Source organism: Magnolia sinica, chromosome 7, assembly GCF_029962835.1.
Source record: "Magnolia sinica isolate HGM2019 chromosome 7, MsV1, whole genome shotgun sequence".
NCBI classification, from domain to species: domain Eukaryota; kingdom Viridiplantae; phylum Streptophyta; class Magnoliopsida; order Magnoliales; family Magnoliaceae; genus Magnolia; species Magnolia sinica.
Window position 1 is genome coordinate 94349086 of NC_080579.1, and position 11163 is coordinate 94360248.

At 41.2% G+C, this 11163-nt stretch overlaps 1 protein-coding gene across 4 annotated transcripts; it reads right to left on the reverse strand.

Moving 5' to 3' along the window:
- Nucleotides 1-277: 277 nt before the first annotated feature.
- Nucleotides 278-10211, reverse strand: LOC131251785 (uncharacterized). 4 transcript variants are annotated; one of them, XM_058252737.1, is made up of 8 exons: nucleotides 10049-10211; nucleotides 5472-6400; nucleotides 5281-5379; nucleotides 4279-4446; nucleotides 4010-4075; nucleotides 1666-1731; nucleotides 1499-1567; nucleotides 278-937 (listed from the first exon to the last, which is right to left on the reverse strand). In XM_058252737.1, the coding sequence occupies exons 2-8, from the start codon at nucleotides 6102-6104 to the stop codon at nucleotides 518-520; spliced, it is 1521 nt and encodes a 506-aa protein (XP_058108720.1). In that variant the 5' UTR covers nucleotides 6105-6400; nucleotides 10049-10211; the 3' UTR covers nucleotides 278-517. The 4 variants fall into 4 exon arrangements, with proteins under 4 accessions (XP_058108720.1, XP_058108722.1, XP_058108723.1 ...); XM_058252739.1 differs by lacking the exon at nucleotides 10049-10211 and adding an exon at nucleotides 7913-7977 and having other exon boundaries at nucleotides 5472-6404; XM_058252740.1 differs by lacking the exon at nucleotides 10049-10211 and adding an exon at nucleotides 7908-7969 and having other exon boundaries at nucleotides 5472-6404.
- Nucleotides 10212-11163: the final 952 nt, after the last annotated feature.

Consider the following 11163-nt stretch of genomic DNA (forward strand, 5'->3'; position numbering starts at 1 on the left):
CACGTGCATGACAAAAGAGCACAAGATCAACACAACAGCTACTGGAATTCCAACGTACACAAAATCAACCCAAATCAAATCATTTATTTCTCATGCAAATACACATACACGCCTACAGTTTTGAGTCTGCGTATGTACGTACATGTCTATGCAACGTATATATACACCGACGACCTGCCAATTCTCAAAAATCCAATTCACCACCACCCAACTCAAATCTCAAAAAGAAAAATGGAGATCAGTCCATCCATTGCCATGGGCCACAAATCACATAAAATCAAGCCAACCAAATTACTTATTTACTTCTCTTATAATAATACACACGTACATCTACATATACATGTCCAAACCAGTATATGTACGTATGTACGCATGTATACTTCAACGTATATACAATGCTATCAGTACTATGATTTCAACTGAAACTCACCCAACTCAAATCTCAAAGAATTTAAACAAAAAACAAAAAAAACAAAAAAACAAAAAGCGGAAAAAGATGTGGAAATCAGTTAAAAACTTATGGGTTTGATGGCTTGGATTCTCTTACGTCGGACACGGACTTCGGCAGTTCTTCCTGTTTAACAACAGACCCGTTACAGCTGTTGATCGAGGCTGCATCCTCCCTTGCTGTGTTCTCATTGGTGGATGACAGTGGCTGGGACGCAGCACTGGGTGGGCCACCATTTGTCGAAACTGGGATGTGGGTTGTGGTGAGATTCTTCCTATCGGCATTCGAAGACGCTTTTCCGCCGGAGATGGCAGCCGCAAGAGCGATCGGCATGAGGCAGAGGCCTTTGGTTTGGAGATACTGCATGGCGGTTGTCACATTGGATTCCATCAGTTTCACTATTTCCTGCTCGAAGGCAATGTTGTCTGGCGAATCGGATAGATCGGCTCCTTGCCCGACTGATGCTGATAAGATCAGACCGCTGGAGCCCTGTAAAATACAAATCAACACAAGAATCTGAGGACTGTTGATCTGGTGGGCCAACTTATGGATTGGCTACTAAATTGTAGTGAGCTTTACTGGTTGATGTGGATAGCTGCTCTGACCATTCCTTTTCTGGGAAAATTATCAGATGGATGGCTACTGACCATCCAATTTCCTTTCTTCTTGGGCTATGGCCCACCTATGTGGTGGCCTATTACAATAACCATTGGGATCACCAGACCAGTTTGACACATTTACCATAGGGAGATTGAATGGAACTTTAGATAAAAACTACGCAACGGGTGCTCCAACGGGACTATGCTAAACTTGGATCGAAGATTCGGTGACTCAGACCAACTCGTTTGATCCTGAGTCAAGTTGGGAATCGACCGAGTCAGGCATATTTTCATTGCTAACTTGGGATTGGAATTGACCGAGTGACAAGCCATCAATCAATGATCCTAACAACAATAATCATGGCCCAAAAATAGACGGTTGAGAAAATATGTACAATATAGAATACATATAATCCTAGCAGAGAATGGAAATGGATGGAGATTCTATTACCTCGGATTGAACATCTGTGATGAGGGGAACGACAGCTCCTGCAGCACCGAGTCTGCTCATGCTTAGAACCTGCAATTCAGATATCAAAGATCCAATCATGCATTGAGAGTGGAAAGCTTGAAGCAGTGTTTGTGATGAGTTCCAAACTGATAGTCTGTTATGCTGACCTTGACTTGAAGCTGAAGGAATTTGACATATTCAATGATCTCATCAAGCATTGATGCCTTGTCCGTCTGCCGTTTAACAAAAAAAAAAAAGGTGGAATATTTAGAGGGTGTTTGAATGTTACTGCATTCACATTGAACTCAAACGCGATTGGCTGAGATGGCCTAGCAAATTCAGCTGCCAGCTGAATTTTGCCCTCTTGAGAGAATTGCGGGTTTGACAGGCTTCTGCAATGAGCAGGCTTCAAATGGAGCTTCCTTGCTTTCCCAAATGGAAAACTATTTTGTAAAGCTGAAGCTGGTGTACTGGCAAATAGCAGTGGCTATGGGTTGGGTTTGGGCCTGGCTAGGCTAGCCACAGCCCCAACCCAACACTTAAGACATAAGGCCATGGACCTCGCACAACAGGCCCAAGACCAAGCGCGAATAATTGGTTGGGCCTGAGCCTGGACCCAATGAAACCTGGCCTAGCCTGGTGCAAAAATTGATAAAATCCATATTTCCAACTTGACTGTTCATAATCCATCTGTTGATCAAGTGGGCCACATATGCACAAAGAAATAAACATTTTAGAGGAATGAAACCAACAATCTAAATTAAAGACCAACAATTGGAATGGCAAATTTGTAGGGATATAACACCGTAGGGCTGAAAGTCGGGTGGGTTCAACACAACCTACCCATGACCAACCTGACATTGGGTTGGGCTCAGGCAGAATGTTTCAGGTTCGGTGTCAGGCTTGGGCTATACAAACACCAACCCGATAAAACTTGGGTCGGGCTCAGGTTGCCCAACCCAACCCAAACCCAAACCCGATCGATATATAAGTTACTTATAAATTATAACTGAGTGCGGAACGTCTGTGTTGAAGGCACAGGAAATTCCAATGCTATAGGGTCTCATTGGTCCATGTCATTTCCGATGACTCAAGCTAACAAGATACGCTGGATTTCTCTCTCCCAAATAGATTGTGTGCTACGCAACATGACTTTTAAAGGAGTTGTCCTATATTTTAGCTTGCTTGTTTAGAAAAAATGAAGTTCTTTACGATAAACAACTACATATATAATAAATAAAATCATAGGTACAAAAAATATAGGTAATAAAAAAGAAAAAAAGAAGAAAAAAAAGAAAAAATAATAAATAATAAAATATCATCTTAGGTACAAAAAATAAGATGTGTATTGAAATATAATAGACTAATGTAATAACGAAAATATTAGCATGTATCCACCCGACCAAGCCCGCTTGGGTTGGGCTTGGGTTGAGAATTCTGAACCCAAGGTTGGGTTGGGTTGGCGTTGAGGTATAGGAACCTTGGGTTAGGCTAGGGTTGAGCACCAACCTGCTTGACTTTCAGCCCTAATAACAGGTCCATATAAAGTCGGGCTGGGCTGGTCCGGGCTAAAATGACTTGAGCCCAACCCTGACTCAAAAATTGATTGGGCCATGCATTCAAGGCCCCAACCCAGCCCACAGGCCTAGCAAGTAGGGTCCAAGCCTGGCCCAAAGCCAGGTTGGACTCATTGGGTCAGGCGGGCTACCCAGCCCATTGGGGTCACATCCACTGTGATGGTAGCACAAATGCCCTTCCATACGATGGGTGGGGATTTGGATGTGCTTCCAGATTTTGGGCTCCAAAGTTTGTTTGGCCTACAACAGAATCTCAAATCCCACTGGGCCCTGTTTCCTTGCTCCTGAAGTTTTTGATTTGGGAACCCATTAAAAAAATATCCCACAATGTATGTTCATTATATCCTTCATGACTCATTTCAGGAATAAACAATTCATGGGGTGGTTGGAGTATCACATGAGGAACTATAACGGATCTGGGCATTTAGAGTGACAAAGGTGTGGCCGGGGCACAACTTGTGCTTCTTATCAGCTGGCATTGGGTGTATTTGGAGCTAGAAATATTATGTGATGAACGAACGGGAAAACCCTCTTCAGATTTGCCTAAGATCTTTCAAATTCATTTATTTCTCTCAGGGGTGGCTTTGTTTGGGTTTGGCGTATTTCATGTAACAAGCCTGTATGATCCTAGAATATGGTTGTCCAATCCTTCAGGCCAGAATGTAGCATTTAAAATCTGTAAATCCAGAGTGGGGCTGTTGGAGATAACTCTCGTAATTCCTCCTGATTAAACTGATAATTCGAAAATCAATTCACTTATGCATCTGAACAAAGCCTAAATGCAACAGCTGAAGTACCATAGACACCCAGTATCAAGGCAGATTGCGGTCTCAAGCACCAAACTCCGAAAAGGAAAATCCTCAACATTTCATGAGGAAATTAACGGTAAAAAATACTTATTCTTCACAATAAAATGAGTGATGTGGGACGGTACCTTATTAGAATTCGGGACAAGTTCTTGCAAATTCTTCATCCTTTCTGCAATTTTCTCCCTCCGAAGCTGCGTGTTTATATCACACATTTCAAAAATAAAAATTCCCAATTTTCAAAAAGAAATAATAATAATAAAATCAGAAACTACATCAGCAACGTAGAATTAAGCTAAATTCCATCAATGGACAGCAACATTCACAAGAAGGGAGCACTGTACAATCAGTCCAGTGACTATTCCTCTCTTGAATGGAAATGAAATTGTCTACTAACCCGTTCGGCAATACTGTGTGGATCAGTGGCTTGACCCCTGCGCGCTCTCACGCGTGGCTTTACCGCTCCGTTACAACTGCCCCCAGCAACTTGCCCAGGTTGTAATTGAGAAGCGCAGGATTGGTTTGTATAATGCTGGGTGGAATTTGCTTCAGAGGATTGTGACAACTGGATATTCAAGAGGGCAGAAAACACTTATAACAAGTAACCATAAAAGGGATCAAAGATCATTTCACTAGGCCCACATGCACATGCCAAACTAGTAAGTGTGAGGGGGCATCCGAGCCGTGCATCAGGTAGGGCCATCTGTGTAGATCACCTGGCCGGAAATTCAGTCTGGCCAACTCATCAGGCACATTTACGTTGAATGTGGACCGCTTGCCAACTTTTTAAACTGTTAACTGTTTTTTAACATGTGCAGCCCAGGGTGATGAGTTTGGCACGCCCTGATTCCTGGGGCAGGGCATCTGAACAGTGAGATCAACCCAGAAGCATGTGCCATGTTGGTACATTTGGCTGGATGTAGAGGTGCACTTGGGCTTAGCAAAGCTCAATAACACGTAAAAGGATAGCACGAGCCTTGATAAGCTGACACGCATGTGTGATAAAGCTCTTGCACACGCCACACATCGACATTATGGCAAGGTAGGTACAAGATCCAACCAATCGATTGGAACTGCACCACTATATTGATGCCTAGCCCAAGAATCACAAGATCCACTGGTCAGGTGGGCCACAGTTTGCAAAACAAGTGTAAAGCTGTAACAAACTTGACTGAAGTTTTCTGACCCATCCATCTGTTTCCAATGTTGGGGCTCACATGCTCAGAGGACAAGATTTCCGACACATACAAGGTCGGACCAACCTGATGGATGGATTGGATCTTGCACCTATGTGCCATGCTGGCATATGCGTGGTGTGTACATGAACTTTATTGCACATGAACACATGTTTGTGTGCTTAGCAAAGCTGGGGATTGAATAACTGAAATATACATGGCACCTGCTGATGCGGCTGCAATCCAGTAGCAGCTCTTGTCAATGTCATAGGCATCCCAGACCCAAAAGATGGGAAACGAGGGCTGTGTAGCTCATCTTGCTCCTACAATGTTATAGAAGAACAAAATGTCAGATGGATTCCTGACCTAACTCTGAGAACGCAGCTTAAAGAACAGGCCACATGAGATTTTATACATTTGATGTGGGCAATTTGTCCAGCTGTGGGAGTTTTTCATCCCCAAAGAATCTTCTTCCCAATATATCAGCGCCGCCTTTCACAAACTCTCCTTGCAGGCCAAAACCTTGTAGTTTGCCTTGCTCCATAACTGGAGGCAGAGAAGAAACACCTGAGAATGATGGAAGCCATAGTGATGGAGCAGAACTTCCAACTACAGGACGGAGTTGGGGTGAACTCTGAGGGAGTGGGACTGAGGATCGAGATTTTGGGCTGGTATCGATCACTCCATGCAACAAGATCTTGCTTTCTTGGGACCCATTATCAAGACGGGGCGATAGCATAGATAAACGGTCCAGATCCAGCGGTTGGGCTTCTTCACGGAATAACCCCTTGTTGAGGCCGTAGTTTGAATTCCCACCAATCAGAATAGAAGTATCATCCTGCGGCATGTGCCCAATGACAGAGCCTGAGGAAGTAATATCCAATGGTGATGATGAGTTCTTTTCATCACCTTCATATATTCCCATCGGATCGGCAAGCAAACCATTTGTTTCAGTTGAAGTGCTGCCAACCCAAGACGGCTGGCCCGTTCCATTCACATCATCTGGCCATGAGGAAGACGAAAGTATGTGATCGAGAAAATCCTCCATAATGGAAAGGAAGATGTTGTCCCAGGAACTTCAATTTCACGCAGATTCTTCAAATGGAGCACGGCAGGATTGCTTCGAGAATATCATCATAACCCAATTTAGAAATTAGTCGAACAAATACGAATCATCAGCTTAATCATTTCATGGTGCATCATGCTGCAAGGATTGTTTCTTGTGTCCGAGATTCTAAAGAATAACGAAAAACAATGTTGATTGATTGATATGTAGATCGCTGAAGAAGTCCGGGAAGCAGAAATCTGTAATTAGCAGTTGCCTCTCTTCATCTCTCTTGGCTCCTAACTAAAAAAAATAAAATTGAATGATTTTAGCTTCTCATTATAACCCGATTAGCTACAGATTGAAAAATGGATGTTTCACAAGATAACCTTAACTATAAGGTAGTACTCCAATGTAGCACCAAATAGTGGTCTGCAGGACTTTCGACCCAAGAAGGTTCTATTTGTGTTTAAGCAATGGAACCAACATTAATTGGGATTCCATTTCCTGCTAACCTTTTCTGCCCCAAATCATGAGTGGGATATGTACTGGAAATACAGGTGCATCTCGAGCAGGTTGTATCGGGTTGATGATGACCACAAGATGACCCAACCCGCAACCCGAACCGAATTCCTCTATACTTGACCCTAAACCGACCCGACCCTACCCAACCTGGCACAGACCTAACCTGGCCTGAATTTGCTCTAGCCGAACCTTACTTGATTCCAAATTGGGTTAGTTTTCCAACCTGAGGACCTTCACAACCCAAACCAAACTTGAGTTGGGTCGACCAGGTTAGGATTGACCTGAGCCCAAGTTGCATTCCTAACTGGAAGGTTCTGAACATATTTCACTTGCATGCACAAGCAAATAGTGTTGACCTTTGGGAACCCTGAGGAACCAATAACAGAGAGGGATGCAAGACCCCCACTTTTGCTAGGCAATCCACAATCTAATAAAATAATAGATATCTCTCATTTAATATATATATATATATATAAAGGAAAGAAAGAAGGTAAAACAATAGAGTTTGCATTATGCGAGATCAGTTTAAAAACAAGTTGCATCACCCAAACCATGACAATTTAAAATAGTTAAGACTAAGGGCCTGTTCGGGTCCACTTAAAAATGAGGTAGTATCATTTTAGTCAGCAGTAATTATGTATTAGTGACTTTTGTGGATTAAAAATAATCTTGATAACCAAACATTCATGTAAACTATAATCTCTAATGCAAAATTGCTGTTAACTAAAATGAGGAGAACTCATTTTTAAGTGGCACCCAAACAGGACCTAAAGGAATTCTACAATCATGCAACTAGGAAAATGCTGTCAGATGACTCCACAATGGATACTACTATTCCTGTACAGCAGTTATCCTAAATTCCATGAGATGGAGCATTCTCCTCTTGCATCTATCTAGCGAGCAGAGATTCCTTCTCCATATGGAGCCCCAAGAGTGGTTCCTTTGGGCTGGAAATCAATGGTCCACTTGCAACATGAAATACAGTGGGAACAGGGGGGATATCCAGTGGGTGGAAATATTATTTCCACCAGCCAGTGGTCTCCATCTGGCTGGCAGAAATAATATCACTGCCATCCAGGGATCTCAATCATTAGTTGGAGCGGGTCCCTGATTGGCAGAAATCTACCATTCAGGGGATTTGTATAAACCCATTAGCCCGTAACAGTAATTAGATTTTTTAAATCTGAAATTACAGAAATTGCCAGAGGTTTTGAGAGAGGATTTCTCTGTCCTTGAGTTTGTGAGGGTTCTTTGGGTGGAAATTGCCCCAAATCCCCTTACCTTACCGGAATTTCCTTCTTCTCTCTTCTCTTGGATTGTGCTTGGGTTTTGAAGAGTTTTCGCTGATTCGAAGAGATCGGAATCACATCAAACTTCTAATGATTTAGTGGATAAATCAGCAAATTTTGGAGAGACAGCTCTGCTAATAACATGGCTGCATCTGCAAGGTTGGTTTCTCACTCAAAACTTTTCTTGTAATGTTTTTATTTATGCTGCAATGGGCTGCTTAATTGAATTGCATTTCAATGATTCAGAAAGTGGAAGTGAAGAAAGTGTGGCTAACACCACTCAATTCTTAATGAGCAACTAGACCCAAAATTCACAACATGGTCATTTCTAGTCCAACTTGAAATGCATGGAATTGAAATGGGTGGATTGGTCCACTCAACGAACTGACATGGTGCCACCTTGATTTTCCTTCTTTTTTCCATGTTCAATTGGATTATTACAAATAAGATCAAATGGGCATCCAATTGCAGTCATTACAAAGTTAATTTCGCCCGTTAAAAAATGAAAAGAGCCGATAGATCAGATCAAATCAGATTGTATAAAACAGACAAATCCGAATCAGCATAACAAAGTTCGCCAAAAAAACCAACAACGAAAATCATCTATCACAGTAGTGCATTGTTATGGTGGACCCCACAGAAGCCCTATCACCAATGTACATGTAACAACGAAACATATCAATGGGCACCATCCATTCCATCCAGTGGGGCTTATCATGGATGGGTCACTATACCACAATCACACCAATCAAACAAACCTGGCCATCACTTTCTGCATTTCTATCCTGCAATATTGGCACAATTTTATTTTTTTTATCCTCGCTTTGAAGGACACTGATTTGATGATTACAATCATCTGTGGTTTTTGAAAAGTTCACAATCCACAGCAGGGGCACTCGGTGGCTAGTCCTTAATTCCACTTCTGCGGGCTCTACCATTTCATCTCCCCACAGAAACAGCAATAGTAAGATGTTAAGCAAAAAAAAAAAAAGTGACGAAAATAGGCCTTTGAGAAGCCATGAACTGAAACTAATAACCAAAAACGCTAAATCTCCATAACCATACCCAAATTCCAGTAAGGATCCACCAAATGATGCTCAAAAACCCCTCTAAAACCGCAATTCAACAATGTAACCATAGAATCTACCATTTCAATTAGAAAAGCCACTTCTATCTACAAAAGAAGTACAATTAACTGAATGTTCTTAAAATACATAAATAAAAAGATTTTTTTTTTTTTTAAAAAAAAAAAGCCCCTCAAAAAATCTATGACCAGGAATTATTCTATACATCAAGAAGCAATGGAAGAAATGCAAGGGAATTAATTAAAAAAATGCCATTATAAAATCACTAACAAATCCTCTAAAACCCAAAAATTCGAATTAAAATCACAAAAACCCACATAAAAAAACTCATCCACCATCAAATTAAACCATCACTTCTTTCTCTCTTACTCATGCAAATACTTTCAGTTACACTGGAAAGAAAAAGGGAAAGAAAAAGAAATCCGGACAAGCAATTTAAGAAAAAAAAATCCAAGAAATTGCAAAAAATTCAAAACACATTATCTAAAAGCCTAATACCAAAAACAAAAACCCCACAAAAAAGTATCAAATTTTGATCATCAATTTTTTTTTAAAAAAAAAAACAGCTAAAATCTTTTCCTTTTTTGGAAGGTAAGATGGATAATTTTATAACCAACAAAAATAAGAAAAAACCAAATTCTCACTTCCTCAACCCCATTCATCCCAACTCTCAAATCCAGCAAAAAATATTATAAAAACAAAAAAACCATTAAAATATATTCCCCATTAACAAAATTATCAGATTAAAGCAACAGATAATTCAAAAAAAATAAAAAATCACGTCAGCCCTCTCTAAAAGAACAAAAGAAATAAACCACTGAGTAACAGCTAAAAATTGAAAAAAAAAAAAAAGAATAAAAGAAAAAGGAAGTCCAAAAATCATTACTTCAATTCCTCATGTACATGCTCTCAAATTACAAAAAAGAAAAAAGAAAAAAGAACAGTAATTCTCCAAGCGATACAGAAACAACCCAAGTCAAAGAACTGCAAATTCAAACACTTGAACTCATCCAATTCAAATATTTCTCAATTTCAATGAGAGAGAGACTTACAAAGAGAAAGCCAAAGAGGGTAAGCTTCTGAGCATAGAAAAACTGAAGAATGAAATCCCAAACAAACACTTCATCACTTCATCCTTTTTCTTTTCTTTTCTTTTCTTTTTTTTATCTCTCCCGACGAAACTGATCAGTTATTTTTTCATTACCCCGCATGTCTACCTGAAACTGTATTCCACTTGGGCTGAAAGGGTCCATGACCCACCTTTGTCATCAGAGCCGTTCGTTGTATCCGAGATGCTGTGAGTTATATCCACACGTCAAGATTGAGCAGATTACGCAATCTGTAGACCTTTCAGTTCCAGCCGTTCGTTTGATGGTCATGACAGGGCCCACCCAATTGGGCTTTTTCTCTTTGGGCCAATCACAGATTAGTCTCATGGAATGAATGATTGTGATGAAACGGGCTTGGGCTGAGACTACAAGCATATGGGCTGATATTGGCCCAATAACTAGGTACTGTCGGGCCTGGCCATGTATGGTATGATTTTCTTAGCTCTGGTCAAGCCCAGGACATGCTTTTAGATTGCATGCCCAGCCAGAAATCAACGGCTGAGACATAGCGATTGGAATGGCCCACTTAGATTGGGCTACTTCATATGCCAGGCCTTGAATTCAGCAACAGCCATGGCCCATTATTGCAATAAACAAGCACTACCTATGTTTGACCAATCATGGTACAAAACGGTCCCGTTTGTAATCTCAGCCGTTGATGGCAGCAGATCTAGTGTTTGGGCCCATTCCTTGCATGCATAGAATCTGGACCAAGGGACAGTAATGGACTGGGCCATGGTTGGCCCTAATCCCCTAAGTTGTGACTCTGGTCAAATCAACGGATAAGATTTAAATGATCAAAGGCTTGAAAAACTAATTAAAAAATTGGGCTATTTTATCTACAGTAAATCCCATCATATAAACGGTTCAGATCATTGAAACATGACCCAAATCCAATGAGTGCTACTTTTATATAATGAAGGCCCACTGGGCCATTTATCATTGGCTCAGGCCTATATTTCATACACCAGCCCAGGCCAGAGCCCTCGGGCCGATTTTAGTGGGCCAAGACCTCGCCCTGTAGTTTTGGGCGGGCCGGGCTACATGGCCCATT